The sequence below is a fragment of the Gekko japonicus genome, unplaced genomic scaffold (genome assembly GCF_001447785.1).
Source record: "Gekko japonicus isolate JY-2015 unplaced genomic scaffold, Gekko_japonicus_V1.1 scaffold647, whole genome shotgun sequence".
Lineage (NCBI taxonomy): Eukaryota > Metazoa > Chordata > Lepidosauria > Squamata > Gekkonidae > Gekko > Gekko japonicus.
The window spans coordinates 229,066-247,814 of record NW_015167072.1 but is presented as its reverse complement, the minus strand read 5'-3'; the positions used below and the strand labels follow the sequence as shown (position 1 = coordinate 247,814).

The window sequence follows — 18,749 nt, the reverse complement described above, 5'->3', positions numbered from 1 at the left end:
TTAGAATGCTTTGGCCGGTGGCCTCTATGGCATTCTATTCAGCTGAGGCCTCCCCTCTCCCCTCCCCAAACTCTGGCTTCCTTACCTGGAGCTGGCAACCCTATGAGTTCCTCAGAACAGCCACTGAGGGAAACCTTTGTCCCAGACAGGAGCTAAGCAAGAGAACTGTGTTTTTTGGGAGACAGAGTGCTTCTGACACAGAGCACAGTGGCTGAAAGGGGAGTGGGCAGGGGAGAGGAGCACACCCGGCCAATGGCACGCCAGTAGTCTTGACTGGCAGCCGACGGGCCAATGGCTGAGGGAGTGCATGCAATCTCGCCACCCCATAGGACAGAAGCCACCACCATTTGGCAATTATATATAAGAGAGATGCTAGTATTCTAGCTTCCCATAGTCAAGCAGGCATAATTCTCGTGTAAATCTTCAAATTATAAAAGCTGTAACTGCTTGGATCCTAAATATTTAGGAGATTTCCTTTCCTTTGTTCATGTGATTGTGTTTGTCAGTTGGTGGTGATCTCGGTAAGTCTTGTAACAGGGCTCTTTTTGTAGAAAAAGCCCAGCAGGAACTCATTAGCATTATAGGACACACCCAACAGCAGAAATTCATTAGCATATTAGGCCACACCCCTGACAGTGCAGCACATTAGCATATTAGGCCACACCCCCATGTTACCAGAAGTGTGTTCATCGCCGCACACACAGCCACATTGTACCTGATGCACTCCCACACCAAATACTCTCTAGGGTTACCATATTTTGAAAAGCAAAAAAGAGGATATATCTCCTGACTGACTACTTCAAACAAGTGATCAGTATGGCAGATCTCATTTTAAATACCCTACTATTTAAGCTGTGATCATTGCTACTCACAAGGAATATTCCTTATCTTCCAACCCGAAAAGAGATTTTCATCCGTGTTTTAAGAGCTCAAAAGAGGAGAGCCACCTCCACACCACACACAGAGACACATTTACAGAGAAAGCCCTGGAACATAAGAACATAAGAGAAGCTATGTTGGATCAGGCCAATGGCCCTTCCAGTCCAACACTCTGTGTCACACAGTGGCCAAAACCCAGGTGCCATTAGGAGGTCCATCAGTGGGGCCAGAACTCCAGAAGCCCTCCCTCTGTTGCCCCCACAAGAAAACAGAGCATCACTGCCTTAGACATAAGAACATAAGAGAAGCCATGTTGGATCAGGCCAGTGGCCCATCCAGTCCAACACTCTGTGCCACACAGTGGCCAAAAATACCAGGTGCCATCAGAAGGTCTAGCAGTGGAGCCAGGACACTAGAAGCCCTCCCACTGTTGCCCCCCCCCCAAGCACCAGGAATACAGAGCATCACTTGCCCCAGACTGAGAGTTCCTATCTACACCTTGTGGCTAATAACCACTGATGGACCTCTGCTCCATATGTTTACCAAGGAACAATAGGGTTGCTGTGCAGCAGAAGGCAATGACAAACAGCTTCTACTCTGTTCAGCTCTCATCTGGAATGTCCCATGGATGAGGGTTGCCATGAGTCAGGTGACTCAATGGCATCCTTCTTTTTCATGGTAAGTGGCAGTCTGATTCGCATATTAGTCAAGCATAACTGCCAAGAGAATAGACATGGCAGCCCAACACTTGCCCTTCTGGTGATACAATGCTATAAACAAAGGCACCAATCAGTAGCTTCAAATAAAATCAGTAATTTCCTCTCATTTATTTCAAGTTGAGAGATGTGCAGTCCAAGCTTATACAGAGTTAAGACATCCTTTTGAACAGGCTTAAGCGTGCCTAAAAATCAGGTTAAGTGCATGCTTTAATTCTCATTGAAATACAGGACTTTCATGTGTTTAACTTTTAGCTGAATCATGCTGTGCTGGTGCAGGTATTTTTTAAAACTACACTGCATTGTTTTAGTAATAGTGCAATGTTTGGGCCTTTATTAGGGTTGCCAAGTCGAAATATGTACTTACCAGGGGACTCCCTCAGAATTATGTAAATACGAGGAATAAGGCCTGTTGTGGAAATAAATACAATGAGCTCTAAAAAGAGGCTCTGGGAGAGTGCCAAGGCCTTGGGCACTCAGGGTCAATTTGCTGTGGCGATCTCCTCAAACCCCACCCTCTCCAGGTGACGCGCACGTCGAGGTGGAGTTCCCCCCAGGGCCCGATCCGGCGGCGCTGGGGAACGGGCCTCTGGGGCGGGGGTTTCCCCGCCCCCCCCCGGGGGGGGACTTGGGAAGCCTAGCCTTTATGAATTTTAATATTAAAAAGAAAGAAAGAGGGAAGGAAAGAGAGAAGGAGAGAAGGAAAGAGAGAGAAGGAAAGAGGCGAAGCAAGGCAGGAAGCAGGTGCCGCCAGCTCTGCAGACAAACAGAAACAGCCTTGCTCGCGTAAAGACTAGCTGCCGCCGAACCGCCCGTGCTCACTTGCTCACCATCGTCACCTTGTTCCCGGCTACTGTCCACCGCCGCCATCTGCGTCCCCCCGCGATGTCCCCACAGCAGCAGGGGGAGCAGGGGGAGCAGAGGGGGAGGAGGTGGCATGCCAAGGGGTTCCCAGTTGCCAGGCCACCGATCACCACCGGGTTGCCCTCGCTCTTTTCTTGGCAGGCAAGGCAGCATGCTGGCGCCGGTCATGTGGCTCTCTGCTGCCGCTGGCTCTGCTGTTTCCTCTGCCACCGGGGCTCCAGCTGGCCTAGCGCCCCTCACCTCACCCCCCCTGCCGTCAGGAGGGCACTGCTGCTACTGCTGCTGGGGGGTTTAATTCATGGGAGGAGGGGGAGGCGAGGGTGTGACACCTCCTTCCAAATCCTGCACCCCATCCTTTGCTGGCCTGCCCTATCCCGTGGGGGCACTCTCTCACTTGCTCCCATGGGGGCTTCTTCACTGCTTCCCTGTCCCAAAGCGCTCACCTCTGGGACGGCTTTCCCTTCCCTCCCAATAGACCCACGCATTGCACCCCGCCACCCAGCAAAAGTGGAGCAGCTCCCCCCCCCCGGCTTAAACGCTCCTAAACTTCCCCTAGCAATAGTGGGACAGAGAAGGCAGAAGCAGCAGGAGAAAGGAAGCAAGGTACAAAGGAAGCGAGAGCCTTGTTTCACCTTCCTGCAAAACCCCCGCTGCAGCCTTTGGGAAAGAGAGCGTGAGGTAGTTTTGCAAGACGGCACAATCCTAGTTGCCAATTGTGCATGCTCTCTCCGCCAGACTAGTCCTCTGCTCCCAGGCAAGCAGGCAGGCGGGCTGGCCCTCGCTCGCCTGCCGTTTCTCACAGGTACTGCACACAGTCCAGCCAGGGAAAAGCGCCTGCCCCCACGCTTGCAGCCACCACCGAACAGAGTGCAGCCGGGCCTCACCATGGATGCAGGCTGGTGATCGGAGCAGGGCTTTTGGCGGGGGAGGGGCAGGGCGGGCTCGGAAGGCAGCTGGAATGCCATTCCAGTGCGTTCCGGTCCAATGATAGCCCTACTTGTACAGATGAGGATGTGCAGTGAAGAAATTTTAGTGGCTGCTCTGCAACTCTTTATTCAGAGAGCTGTGTCAGAGTCTGGGAGCAACGTGAGACGTTACCAGGAGAAGTGTTTAGTGGACAAGGATGTGGATCGTTTCATTATATACAGAATCAGAACATGCATATTTTACAGGTTTTTTTTCTTTTTTAGAGTGGTAAGAAATGAACGTTTCCCCTGGGAGGCGGGGTAACAGTTTTGTTGTTGGCAAAAAGTTGCCAAAAGGGTGGTGGCAGTGAAACATTGGGAACCTGTCTATGGATGAATGTGCAGTTCCCTAACAGCTCACTGAAGCTGAGTTCCCACTGCAATAATGTTTTGGGTTTTTTAAAAATATATTGTCTCAGCTAGCCATTGGGACTTTGTTTAGTAATGTAGATATGATGGTTCCTCTTACAGGGCTTCAACTTTATTCACCAGCACAGTCATATTTACAGTTACAGCAGTGAGTTTCAGGCTATTTCAGCTCTGAGATGGCATAGCATGTTCTAGGACTCTTTTTTCTTTGACAGTGAGATAGTAGGATCATATCTTTGAACTGGATAAAAGATTTAATGGAAAGACAGAGAAAAACAATGTGGTATGATTCTGTATGTGTCTAGCACATAAAATAATAATAAGAGATTGGGTTTATGCCCTGCCATTCTCTCAGGGCGGCTTACAATCTCCTTCCCTTCTTCTCCCCACAACAGATATCCTGTGAGGTAGGTGGGTCTGAGAGAACTCTGAGAGAACTGCTTTTGAGAGAGAACAGCTCTGAGAGAACTGTGATGAACCCAAGGTCACCCAGCAGCTGCATGTGGAGGACTGGGGAATCAAATCTGGTTCTCTGATTAGAGTTCACCACTCCTAACCACTGCACCAAACTGGCATCACATGTACTATGTTCCTATATGTGCTCTAGCAGCACATGGGCCTTGCTTTATGTTTTGGATTATTATTATTTTTGCTTCTTGGTTGATTCTACCTTTCCCATTGCCTGATCCTACTTGCTTTCTTTGATTCTACGTTTGAATTCTAGTGTCTGATCTTGTGACTAAACTTGTAACTCCTGTGTTGCTTTGTGTTATCCTTTTGTTTTCTTGTCTTCATCCAAGATTGGTACCTGCACCTCAGGATCCTATTCTTCCTCTTAAACAACTTTTAAAAATTTTTTCCTGCTTTTTAGTTTTAATTGTTTAATGGTTTCTGGTGAGATTCCTTTAAAATTTTACTTGTTTCTCCAATTTAAAAAACACTCTACTTCTGAATCTTTCTTATCTATCAACCATCTTCCCTCCTCCTTTCTTTTGTTTCTAATTTGCTTACCTTTATTTTCCTTCCTCATTGTTTGGAACTTCCTTTATCCATCTTCTTTTTGGTCATTAGGAATTTGACTCCTGTGCTTCCTGTCAACAAATGATTTCACTTTCTTTCCTTCTATCCAGCTGCAGTAGTGTCCTGTTCTTCTTGATCTTCCTTTAGATAGTGGTGATCCTCTTTGCATGTTCTTGGTTTTGCTCTTGTTTTCGCTCTTGTTTTCAATCTCCAATCTGTCCTTGTCATCTTCAAGTCATAGTCTTGATGCTTCTCCTCCTACGTCTGAATGCTCATTCTCTGGAACTAAAAATTATTTTTTCTTTGCATTCTTCTCTTTCTGTTTCTTATATTAGCTTATTTATTTAATTCATACACTGCATTTCTGTCATTACATTCAAAGTATTTTACAGTTCAAGACAGCTGCTTCTGATGTTACTGGTTTTCTTTGTTCATTAGTGGTCTTGGTCAGGATTTGTATACTTCTCTTACTTGTCATTATTTAAGCCATGACATTTTCATTTGTCAAACATTGATCAAATGTATGCTTTTATTTTAACATTGGTCATATTTTGGTTCATTCTCTTATTTTGGCCTAATTGCAATTTTGTAGCACTCTTTTTTATTTCCCCCCTATTCCTACTGTAAGCCTCTTGCACTCTCCTGCCCACTTTAGTATTTTTTAGTGTACTCAAAAAATGATCAGCTTTTGCTTTTTATTTCTTTTCAACTGGTTACTTTTGCCTTACATTTTTTTTAAAAAATTGTTATTTATCTTCATTGTGTTGATTCTTTTCCTTGTATTTCCAATTTCTTTCTATTTTGTTCTTATTGTTCTTCATTGTTCCCTGTTAAGCCCAATATTAAGTTTCACAATAGCAGTCAACCTGGTATTTGTACTATATAAATTATAATTTAAGGAGGATGGTGGCTTGCTCATAGAATTATCAAGTCGCTCACGAAGTAGAGTAGTTTCTTAAGTCTTAAAAAAAGGGAGAATGGGGATAGGAGGAGTGTGTTGCTGGATGCCACTGATGCATGTGACATCACTGCTAAAACCACTTGTACAACAACATTGCAGAAATCATGAAAACTAGAAGAGGTGCTATCAGTGGAGTGGAGATTGCATTTCCCCAATGCAATGCACATTGTGACAGAGTGCTTAGTGAGAAGTGATTTCTCCATTAATTTGGTCCTAGCTATGGGAAAGAGGTTTGGATCCCGATCAACTACTTGGTGATGTATTATGCAACACCAATGTAAAACAACAATCTTCTGGAAGATTAGAATGCATTGCAGTCTTTAGCTTGTTAATAAGGGTACTACTGCTTCTCATGTAGTACTCAGGAGAAAAGAATGAGTTTGCTGTATATAAGCAATTCATGGTGGAGGAGGAAATTAAGATCTTACCTCTTCCAAACTGTAGATTAATATGGTGTTGGTTGTTGGTGATGTCTCAGCTGGCTGACTGGACTGAAAGGTCTCTAGTCCAGCTTCTGTGTTACTGCCTTCTGGATGGGAATGAAAATGGGTTTCCCTGGTGTCATATGGCTGTTGTCCATAAGAATTTTCCTTGGTGTATACTTGTGTTGATTTATTTGTATTACTTTGGGGCGGATTGTTACTGTGTTGTAACTGGCTCACGAGAAATTTGGCTTGGTGTGTATTGGACAAACAGCACTAAAATATTTATTTAAGTAAATAAAAAGGAAGCGGGAGTCACCCATGCTGCTCCTGCTTTCTAGCAGCAAATGCTCCAACTTTTTATTCCTCATTTCTCTCCCATCCATGATTGTCTAGCGGCAGGGGAGGGGGAGGGCAGTACAAGCTCCTGTGGGTGAGCTGCATAGTTGTCACAGGGAGGCCCCAGTGTGAGAATGTAAGGCCATGTCATTTTTTCCTGTAAATCTTGTAATTTTGTGCTTCAGAGCACAACAAAGTGAGAGAGTCAGCAGGGAGTGAATTAAATTCCCCCATGAGAGCTTGTATGGGGTGGGCTTCTTACATTCTGTCCACAGTTCCCTTGGCTCTCATGCACCATGCTGTGTATCCGCTTAATCGAGCAGCGGGCCTCATGCTGCCTCCTGCGTACCAGCCTGGCTTGGTGCCCTCTTGACATGTTCCGGCACCCGTCACGAGCCGTATTCTTCTTGCACAAGCCACTACCAGCTTAATAAACTCACGGAGACTTTACAGGGTTCCCAAAGCCCATAAAACAGGGGGCTGTCCTTACTGTCCCCTTGTGAACAAAGCTCCTGTTGTGTGGTTAATGCAATTAAATTGGGGTCTATTGGAAACTTCGTACAGCTGGCTGTGGCATCGCAGTTTCCTCTGGCAAGCTGGCCTTTCAGTCAGTATGCAGTTTGTGCTGTAGCATAGCCCTTTCTCTCTCCTCAGATTCCTCTTGAACTCTGGCAAAAGAAAAAACGTGAAGCATTTAAAACAAAACAAAACACACAGACAGACTAGGAAGCAGACTTGTGAAGTGCTGGAGACTTCAGAAGGTTCCTTTCAGGGAGTCTGGTTGAATAAAACTCCTGTTTAGTACCCAATATTGTTCATATGGAAAAATCAGTACTTCTTCCGATACCACTGTTTCTTCATTTGTAAAGTTGTCTGAAGTACTTCACAGCAATGTTCCCTCTAAGCTGTGGAGTCTTGTGAGCAAAAATTCTACTTTGTGAGCTACCGGCATTAAAGTTGTGAGCGAGCGATTTGGCTACTGCATACATTAGTCTGCTCTGGAGCCATCCTTCCTGAGCGAAGACAAAAATGTGTGAGCCGGAGGCTAAAAAACTGTGAGCTAGCTCAGACTAACTCAGCTTAGAGGGAACACTGCGTTCACAGTGAGGCTTGAAAGTAGTTTTGTAGCTCTGCAGTATGCATGTATTTTTTTCTTTCCTTTGTGGGATCAGCTATATTTAAGAGTCTAGCTAATGAGGCTGTGGAAATGAATGGATTTAGTCCAGGTCACACGGCACGTCAGAACTGCAGTGTCATGAATATAAGCCTAAACTTTTTGAATTGCAGCAAGCCTACCTTTCCTCAGCGAAACTAAGACCTTGGGCAAAAGTTGCTGCAAAATGGAAACTGTTAAAGGGCAGCATGCTGCTCGGTACTAGTTGGAAGTGGATAAAAGTGTTGACTGAGCTGTTGCTACAGGTATTTGAAAGCCAGATGGTACAACTGAAACTTTAAACCTGTTGAATTTTGAATGGCATTTCATTGTGACTGTTTTCTTTTGTCATATTGGCTGGTGCCTGTCTAGTAGACAAATCCAAGGAAACTTTACCTTCATTCCAGAAGAAAACAGCCGTCTCCCAGATTCATAGAGCAAAACAGAAATAGGCTGTTAATTATTCTTTGCATATCGGAACCTATATCCCCTGATTTTTAGTGTTTGTGTTTTAAACATTTGCCCTTTGTTATCTTTCAGTTTCTGACTGTGTTAAAAATGTAATGTGGTATTTTGTACTTGTCCTGTATGTGTGATAATTATGATTTTGAAAGAGGTTTTTTTTAATGGACACCTGTACTTTGGATTTCCTGGTGTGGGATGTTTGTGTGGGCTGTTTGAGTGTTTCTGAATGTTTTGCCTAAATATGACTATGGCAGGCTTTCAGAAGTGCTCCTACAATGTGAGAAGAGCAAATCTAAAAATAGTGCCTAAAAGTTAAAAAGAAAGTTTTTCTGCTTTTCCATTTTTAATGAAACAAGTAAAACACCTTGTCTCCTTTAGACATCTGTTATTTCTTAAAGCAACCTGCAACATTTCTGTTATCTCTTGAAAGATACATACACACAGTGTGCTTTTATTCGGTAACTGTGCTAACATTCACAGTATCTCTGACTGACATGCAGTGCCACACAGATCATGTTGATGGTGACAAATAGTGGGCATTTCAAAACTACCCCAATATATATAAAATGCATTGTGTATTTAATATAAACTTTGTAATTATGTAGTATATAATCAAAGGTCTGACCAAGATTTTATACTTTCTATGTTCACAGATGTGATATGTGAGAGAGACTCATACATATGAGAAATGTGTGACTCTTGTGTATATATACATATATATATATAGTGTGTGTGCTTGCAATTCTGTCTCACACACATATATAGCCAGATTAGCACACTAGATTGTGCATGCTTTTAAAATTATGCACAGGTCTTATTCATAGCTACAACAATGCGATCTCTGTCTTGCATTTACATGTGGCAGTGTATGCAATTATACTGCGTATGGCTAAGTGTGCACGCGCTAATCTGATCCATGTGTAGAAAATCAGCTGCTCCTCCAAACAGAGATAGTACGGTACAGTATGTAAGGTTTAAATGCCTGACGGAAAGTAACTTTGTTCTTTATAGCTGGAAATGTGGAAAATTAACAAGCAGCTCTTTCTCTGGGACACACCCTGCAAGTGCCTCTGCCGACTGGGGAGAGCACAGCCGCCCTTTGGAAGCCAGAGCCTTGATTTACGGCTGTGGTGTTGACAGCTCAGTGGAACCCACATGCTGTTTGCAGCACCGCCAAGCTGGGCTATGACCCGCCGACCTCTACCCCTGTGCTCCCCCCTCCTGTCTCTGTGCTATAATAAAAACCTGTCTTGCAGGCAGGGCTACAATGACTTTGTTGTTCAGAAATGTACAAAAAAAAATTGACATTCTTCTCAAAGCAAAAATAAGGAACGTATGAGGAAGCGGGGCTTTGGGAGCAGCTGCTTTTGGTACCACAGGGTTGTTTGTGTTAGAGGTTATTCTCTGCTTGCAGCCTGCTCTTGGCTCCTGACTGAAATCCCTTGCTTCCATGCAAGGATGTGATTTCCCCCCTCTAGAGTTCCACCTCTGTGATCTGACACACTAGAGCATGCTTTTTCATGGTTCTGTTTTTTTTTCTTTTTAAGTTCTAAGTCTTCATGCACACCCTTCTTTCCTGCCCTTCTTTTCCTCCTTGGAGGTCATGGTTATGACCAGCCTTTCTGCATCCCCACCCCCCTATTACTTTTGAGGTCAGGCTCAGGAGTATTAATCATGTTGATTTTATTTTGTGGTGTTCTTTAGCCCTTGAAGTATTGGGAGATGAGTATTTATTTCTCTATATTTATCGCCTTGAGGTTCAAGAGGCTCAGTGCATCACCTAGTCTAACCCTATCCAAAGATAGAATGAAGCTTGGGTCCAGTGGCACCTTTAAGACCAAAAAAGTTTAATTCTGGGTATAAGCTTTCATGTGCATGCACACTTCTTCAGATACCTGTTTACTCAATGTATTATGTATGTTTTACTCTTAGCTGCCAGAAAACTTTGAGTTTGCAGGATTTTTAAAAAAAGTCACACTTGTGAAATCAGCCACACAAATTAGTCCAAAAAGCTTATAAATGTGCCTGACCACACGTTTCTCTGATAGCTGTTTGTGGCCTGAAAGATGGGGGGGGGACCCCTCAAAAGCTTCATTGCTCTGTTCCCTGCAGGCAGTTAGTGGGCGCTTTCACACATGCAAAATAATGCTAAATAAATCCAGTTGTGAAGTGCTTTGAAAGTGGATTGAAAGTGCATTATTTAGTGTACTAGGAAAAAGGCCCGTTGTGGAAATAAATACAACGGCCTCTAAAAAGAGGTTCTGGGCCGGTGCCCCGGCCTTGGACATTCAGTGTCAATTTGTTGTGGCGACCTCAGCAGGGTATAATGACACTGAGTCCACCATTTTCTGCAGAGGAACTGATCTCTGCTACCTAAAGAACAGTTGTAATTTTGAGTGATCTTCAGCCCTCACCTGGAGATTGGCAACGGTGGTTCCCCAGAAGGGAATAGTTGGTTTGGAGGGTGGAGTCTATGGCTTTGTACCTGTCCAAGGTCCCACACCTCCTGAAACCTCACCCTCTCCATCCCTCACATCTCCAGGAATTTCCACCTGGAGTTGGCAAGCCTATCTCCTTCCCAGCCAATCATCAACCTACCTTTATTTCCCCCTCACTCTTCAGCTTTCCACCCCACACACACCTGCAGCCTCTCCCGTGCTCTGAAGCCCTGACTGCTACGTCACATTGGCTGTCATACGGGGGCCACCTCAGCAGCCTATAAGGATACAGAGCCCACCATTTTCTCCAGGGGAACTGATCTCTGCCATCTGGAGAGCAGTTGTAATTTTGAGTGATCTCCAGCCCTCACCTGGAGATTGGACACATATTACCTCAGAACAGCAAAACTGTTTAGAATGTTAGAGGCAAAAGCCAATCAAGTCGCATATGCAAACAACCTCTGTGTTCTGAGGCAGAGGCCAATGAGGCTGCATATGCAAATAACCTCTGTGTTCTGACTGGCTATGGGGGGGAGAGGATTAGCAAAATGTTTAGAATGTTGGAGGCAGGACTCAGGCAAAGCAGCCAGTGGATAGGGAGACCCTCTGAATGACAGATCAGAGAGCGAACTGATTTTGGCGCGTGTGGAACTAGCGAAGTGCCACCACCATATGGCTTTTATTTATAAGGGAGATGTGAAAGCATCCTTTACAAACCAGAGGTTACTAGGCAAGTGACTTTTTATAAGCCTGCAAAACATTCCTGAAAGATCTGTCCGACTTAAAAACAAAACCCTGCTGGAATTTTATTTCTTGATTTGATTTATATCTTGCCCTCCCCTGCAAGTGGACTCAGGGTGGGTCACAATGTGTCAATAAATATATAGAATACATAGAATTAAAACATTAAAACAATAATAACCCAAATTAACAACTAACAATAAATGTACTAACCAGGTCCAAGATGGCAGCTATTCTGGGACTTCAGGTGCCTCCTGAGGAAGCTGGTTAGATGGTCATACACCGTGACCTGTTGCCTGTTAATGCTTTGTTGATCTTGTAAGCAGGGTTGGTCAGAATAGGCACTATAGCACTGCAGCAGTACAAACCATGTGGGCAGCGAGAACAGGGGAGGCCGAGATGAACTGGACTCATAACCTTTTCCTTGAACTGCTCTCCTTCAAGGATAGGTTATCTTGATCATTTCAGTATATGCTCAGGTTTGGTTTTGGAACAACAACAGTTTTGGTTATCCAGGGTAATTAAATTTTGAGAGAGGGTAATAAGGGAAGTATGAAGTAGCTGATTCTCCTGCAACGGTCAGCAGTTTTCCATACTACTGACCATGGTATACCTCTCTTGCTTGAGTGGGGCTAGGGAAGTACTACATTGCAGTGGCTTGGTCTTGCCTGGAGGATAATTCTCAAAAGTTGGTGCTGGGGGACTGCTGTTCCCATGAAACCTCTGGGAGTTATGAAAATTGATTTTGTTATTGTTAGTATGCAGACAATATAAAGCTTTATTTCTCCTTTTTATTTGATCAGGTTCATGAGTGATATCTCAGAATGCTTCAGCTGTAAGTGTGTGAATAAATTTAAGGTCCATATAGATATGATGGGATGGAGTCAGTAGATCAGCCACCTGGGGAAGCACCTCTTCTGGATGGGAGTGTGTACTCCCTGAAAGACCAGGTTGTGGGTTGGTGGGAGATGAACCAGCGTTGCTTCTGGAATCCCAGGTAGCTGTTGTTGTGGAGCCCTTTAATGGTTACCAGCTATTCTACTCCCACAACACAGAATTGTTGACTTCAAGCTTAGGCATACTGTGTGTCAGGATGCCTTTAAAGAGAAACTTCAGTTAGTTCAGAATGTGGCTGCTCATCATTTGATGGGAACCATCAAAACAAACCATATTACAACTCCATGGGTTACCAGTGTGTTTCTGGACACAGATCGACATGCCCATGAAGTTCTAAACATATCTTTATAACCTCTTCCCATATGAAACTCTACACAATAAGATTGGCCAATGAAGCCCAGTGTCATGACTCAGGTGGGGTGTCACCTGACGCTGCCACCACTTTGGATTTAGGATCCCTTGAGAAGGCCCAGAGCACCCTCCCAATACCTTCAGACCTCCCTTTTGGCTGAATAATAGGCGTGAAGACCAGGCAGAGTACAACAAGGAAAAGGTTTATTTTATAGGAGGTCAAACAACAAGGTGCAGAATAAGTGAGTGAAAAGAAAAGAAATCAAATGCCCTAAAACGTCTAAATATATACTGTCCCTATCTCACTATTCCAAGTAACACTAGACTACTTACCCTTCCCTCAGGATGAGGGTTTCTCCTCTGCAGCAGCCTTCCTTCTGGCTCTGCCCTCTGGGAAGAAGAACAGCTTCTGCTCTGGCACCAGTCCTTTTGTTCCCCAGTCCTCTTCTTCCCTATTGGTCAATTTTGGTTCCAAAACCTCTCAGGAGCTTCCGGGAGTTGTAGGCCCAGCCTCACCTACTGCTAGCCAGGCTCCCTGGGCCTAGTAGGTCTCTGGGCACAGCCCAGATCATGACACCCAGTATAGGATATAATCATTTGTGATTACAAGTTTAGCATTGGCTAGGAGTAGGGCCTTTTCAGTAGTTGTCCCAGTGTTATGGAACATCCTCTGTGTGGCTCATTTGGCCTTATCACTCACTGCCTTCTGCAGACAGGTAAAAACCCTTTTGTTCCACTGGGCTTTTGGAAACGAATCACCTATTAATTACCAATAAAGAGCTATCTGCTTGTGTTTGTTTTGGATTTTTAATGAGTTGTTTCATGTCTATTTTTTGTATTATTCTGTAAACTGCTTTGTGGTGTTCAAATGTTGTAATAAATAAGCTGAAATGTCCCCCTTAATTCTGGTAAGAGCTTGTTGCTATAGTAGCTCCTTCTAGCTAGATAATAAACTTATGTCCATAGTTGGTATACTGCCAATCTGCAGAACATAGTATGCCCATCTGTCACTGAGATATATTCACACAAGGAGCATAATGTGTGATCCAGGCCATCCTTGGATGTGGCCAGTTTCCTTATGATTTCTGTGATTGTGGCAGCACTTTTTTCAGTAACAGTGATTGTAGGGCTAGATGCTAGAAATCTTTAACTGTTTGTCTTGCGGGGGCTTGGGTCATATGGTATATTTCTGCATATGTGTACATCTCTGTGGACAGTTGTGGAACATCATGCAGAAGAAGCTGTAGTCTGTGTGAACTGATCCTAATTCTTCTGGGGCTGAACTATAGTTTGAAGGCATGGTTTTGTTTTACTCATAGCCCCATTGAATTTTTTTATAGCTACTTGCCCCCCAACCCTGCAGCCCTCCTAAAATACAGTCACATGTTGTTATGGGGTTTGAGTCCAAAATGGACACAGAAGGAAAAGGCTTCGATCAGAGCAGAAAGCTCCAGTTTAATTTCCAGAGCTTCCAGTTTCTGACTGGTTTTCAGATTTTCAAGAACTGTAGATGCATTCCTTCTTCCTTATTCAGGTGGAATGCTAACAGAATAATGTGGCTGCATAGAGGGTTCTGTGCTTTGTGGGTTTCTCTTTTTTTGCCATCCTTATCACTACCTATCGCTATCTATCACATGTTATGTAACATTTTCATCTGGGTGCACTGAGAGGAGTCCAGATGAGGAGACTAACCTCCCCTCCCATTCATCATGTTCTGCCTTTTCCTCTCTCCAGGCTCTCCAGGTGGCACGGCAGTTCCTTCTGCAGCAGGCAACAGGGCTGACCTCTCCCAGCAACAGTGAAAATAAGCAGCCAGCTGTCCAGGTGAGGGGTTGCAAAAACTTGGGTGCTTCCTTTCAGACTTTAATAAGCTATGTGAGGATGAGAACTTTGTTACAAAGTAGGACTCTTGAAAATTATGCTTCCGGTATGTGATTTCCAAAAGCATCACTAGTTTTATGAATCAACTATTTGGTCATCAGACGACACAGTAATACGATAGGTACTCGAATCCTTGCATGGCAATCATTGCATTATTCGTGGGAAGCACTGTTGCTCTCATTACACAAATAAGGAAAAGGGACACTGGGTAGATGAAGGTGGTTTCTTTATCCAAGGTGCCAGAGCATTTTCCATCCTCCAGACTCAAACTTGGCCACTGGACCATCCTCCTTATGAATGATTGATGGACTCTGCTCTCCTGATTGCCCTCATTGTGGATGTTTAATAGTAATTTGACACACACAATAGATTTTTACATCATACACATGAAGTTGCTAAAGTGACCTTTAAAACACAGCAAATAAAATACCATGGTCTAGATCTTTGAACTTGTTGAATAGGTCTGCAGAAACTTAATGAAATGATTTAATTAATTCATGGAAGAATATTTGGATCATCTTGATTGGCACTCATACTCTGATTTTGTCCTTGGGTTCACTTCTGGCTGATGGAGTCATCCAGCCAGAGCCTGGCTTGGGCATCTGCCCTTCAAGGTTCTCACTGTTGCTGTAACATTTTAAGTGTCTGAACTACAGCAATGGATTTGTGGTGGAAACACAGAGTGGTAAACATCTTTTACAAAAAGCTTTCCTGGGATTAGAAGCTGCATAATGCATGTTTCTTGGGAAAGTTGCCAGAAGAAGTGGTGGCTGTGGTGCCTTGGGGTGGGTGGGAAAAACCTAGTGGTACTACTCCCAATATCTCGCAAACCTTAATAAGTAATAAGGAGTAGAGGAACTTGCTGGGAACTCCACAGCTACAGATGCACGGATTAAGGGAGGCCTTGGTACATAAGAACATATAGCTGGGTTTCTTACGCTGAAACTGGGATGAGTCTCATAGCCAATGGGGATTTAAATTGCTCATAGTTTATATTACTTGGCACTGTTTCATGACAAACCAGTATGCAGCATTTGTCACTGCTACAGATTGCAGTCTTGGTTTCACTGGCTTTCAGTCCACTGTATAACTGCAGCAATAGCATATGAGATTCTGATCTGAGCTTGTGGTTGACCAGCTCAGTTGATCAAAGCTCAAATCGAAGTCAGTTGCACAATGGTTCTGTGCATTGGTTCACTGAGAATTCACTCAAAGAAACACAGTGACAGGAAAGCAACATTGTTTTCTTTTTCATTGCTTCTTAAATCCCACATATGGGAGATGATTGAGAGAGTTCACCTGGAGGAGGGAATAGAAGTCAGAATCGATTCAGGGCAGTTCTATTGAAGCACCCAATTCCCCTCCTTACTACAGCCCCTGTACTACATAGCTTTTGCCCATGCAGGTCCCATGAGTCCCAGCATAGCCTTTTATGTGGTATTTTTCACCAGAGGAAAAGCTGCTTGGATCCAGCCAATTGTGCTTGACAGATGTCAAAGCATAGAGCTGGTTGTTGCACTGTGAAGCTCAGCAGCAGATGGGCTTCTAATGTCTGCTGCAGTGCCACCACAGACATAGTGGAATGTGTAAAAAGCTGAGCGGGGCAGGAATTTCCATAGCTCTCAGTAGTATGAAATTGCCTTCCCAGAGAGAAAGCTTCTTTAGCAAGACCCCTCTTGACCACATAGAGAGAACTGGATGTACAAAAAGCCTGTCTGCATGGAAGGCCAGATCATGCAGAGAAGTGTGCTCACCATCTGAGGATGGGGAGAAAAGAAAACACAGGCATGTTTAGCCCTTGAAGAATGTGATATGTGATAATGAGAAACTATCTTCAGTTGAAAGCTTGAATCTGATAACAAGAATATTTGTCTTTCAGGCACTGAAGGTTAGGTGGGCCAACTCCTGGGGCAACCAGCTCACTAACACAGAAAGCTAATATCAAAGCCACCAGGATTGTGACTTTGTAGTGTAGAGATGGAGGGGCCAGGTCATCAAGGGCTAAAGGTAAAGGTTTTCCTTGCTCGAAAGCTACTCGAATCTTACTCTAGGGGGCAGTACTCATCTCCGTTTCCAAGCCGAAGAGTCAGCGCTGTTCGAAGATGTTTCCGTGGTTATGTGGCCAGCATGACTAAACGCTGAGGTGCACAGAACACTGTTACCTTCCCACCGAAGCAGTACCTATTTATCTACTTGCAATTTCTTGCTTTCGAACTGCTAGGCCGGCAGAAGCTGGGGCCAGAGACGGGAGCTCACTCTGTCACGTGGCACTCGGGTCTCGAACTGCCAAGCTACCAACTTTCCCGTCTGCAGCTCAGCGTCTTAACCTCTGAGCCACCACGGCTCCCCATCAAGGCCTAGGGGTGTACAATTTTTTTAAAAGCTGGCCAGATCCTGGGGCTGGCTTAGCTTCTCCTGCAGCCTGGTTTAAACCATGCCACAGGAGATGCCAGCTCCAGTACCTGCATGCTATGGGGAGATCACTCCCCACAGCACACAGATTGTGGCTGGGACAGCTTTTCCTGCAGTGTGGTTTAAACTGCAGTGCAAAAGGAGCCAGACCCAGGATCTGAATGCCTTGGGGAGATCACTCCCTGAGGGACACAGAGCTGGCTGGGACGGCTTCTCCTGCAACCTGATTTAAACCGGGCTGCAGAAGAAGCCAGGCCCAGGAACTGTGTGCTTCGGGGAGATCGCTCCCTGAGGCAAGCAGGCCCTGACTGGGATGGCTTCTCCTACAGCACAGTTAAAACTGGGCTGCAGAAGGAGGCTGACCCAGGAAGGGATCTGCGTGCCTTGGGGAGATCACTCCCTGAGGCATGCAGCTCCTGGCTGGGACGGCTTCTCCTGCAGTCCAGTTTAAACAGGGCTGCACGAGAGAGAAGCCATCCACAATTTTAAAGGGACTGTAGTAGAAGTCTGACAAACAGCTGTTTTCAGATCTACTGGTAACCCCCAAATATATCTTGGATTTTTTTGGATTTTTTTTCTGCTTTTCCCAAGAAAACCCAGATACATTTGGGAAGCTGAAATATACCCCAAAATACTAATAAGGTGTTTTTCAGGTATATTTTTGTTTTGGGTATATCCAAATGCACACTGCTGTCAAAAGCTCAAATAGGTTCTTTATAAGTGAGGTAAATGCCAAGAGATCCCATAAGGAACGGGGAGGGAAGCATGCTGACTGTACCTTTATAGAAGTATTTTTGCCATCAAGTCACAGCTGACTTATGGTGACCCCATAGAGTTTTCAAGGCAAGAGACATTCAGAGGTGGTTTGCCATTGCCTGCCTCCATGTAACAACCCTGGTATTCCTTGGTGGTCTTCCTTCCAATTACTGACCAGGGCCAATGCTTCTTAGCTTTTAACTTGGATGTAAGCAAAAAAAGAGAAATGCTCTCCATTGGAAGGTGCAAAGCTGATGGGGCAGCCATGTGTACCTTAATAAAACATGAGTAGTATAATTAAAGGAGACAGATAATAAATTAATCCAGAGATTTGACTCTGTGGAAGCTTGATAGTGTGCATCCCAAATAGCAAATAGCTGTTGTAAGTGCATTGTGGGATTTGAGATCCAAACATGTTTACTGTGTCTTTGAAGTCCACTTTGGACCTGAGTTGCATAGTCTGAGAAGGAATGGTGGATGAAGGCTATGTCCTGTTGCCTTCTCCCATTCTGCTGCTGGTTGCATCCAGGCATGCTCTAGAGCAGGGGTGGCCAAACTTTGGCTCAGGAACCGCATGCAGCTCTTTCAGACATATTGTGTGGCTCCTGGCAGGGCAGTAGGGGAAGCAAAGGGGAGGCATGTCTCCCCGATCAGTCTTCCCTTCCCTGGGTAGGCTTGGGGAGGGGAAGCAGAGAAAGAAAGCAACTTTAACTTTAAATGTGTTCTTGAAGGCCCCCCCCCCCCGGCAGCTTGGAGAAGGCATTTGCCTCTTTAAATCCCTTCTCTAAACCAAGCCAGCTGAGCTCTGAGCAGGAGCAGGAGAGAGAGCTGTGAGAGAGGTGAGTGGGTTTCTTTTACTTGCTTTCAGCTGAGAGAATTCAGCTAAGGATATTTTGTGGGAAAACTGTGTTTAGCAGGGTGTGGAAGCACTTAGAGTTCTTGCAGAGTCCTGGCTGATTGAGTGTGGGAGAGGAACGGGCACTGTTTGACTGGGATTGCCTGCAATTGAGAGGAAGTGGAAGGGGCATTGTTTTGCCTGTGATTGAGTGCCTGGGTGAATTTGAATTTGAATAGCTGCTGCCTGACCTCTGCTGGGGGAGGCCTCTATTTAAGGAAACAC

The 18,749-nt window shown here is 44.8% G+C and overlaps 1 protein-coding gene across 1 annotated transcript in view; it reads left to right on the top strand.

Moving 5' to 3' along the window:
• Window positions 1-18,749, top strand: part of FOXP4 (forkhead box P4) — a 128,690-nt gene that overhangs the window by 15,206 nt on the left and 94,735 nt on the right. The window contains exon 2 of the mRNA XM_015412699.1: window positions 14,315-14,404. Coding sequence (XP_015268185.1) covers window positions 14,315-14,404 — 90 coding nt within the window. The remainder of the gene's footprint in view (window positions 1-14,314; window positions 14,405-18,749) is intronic.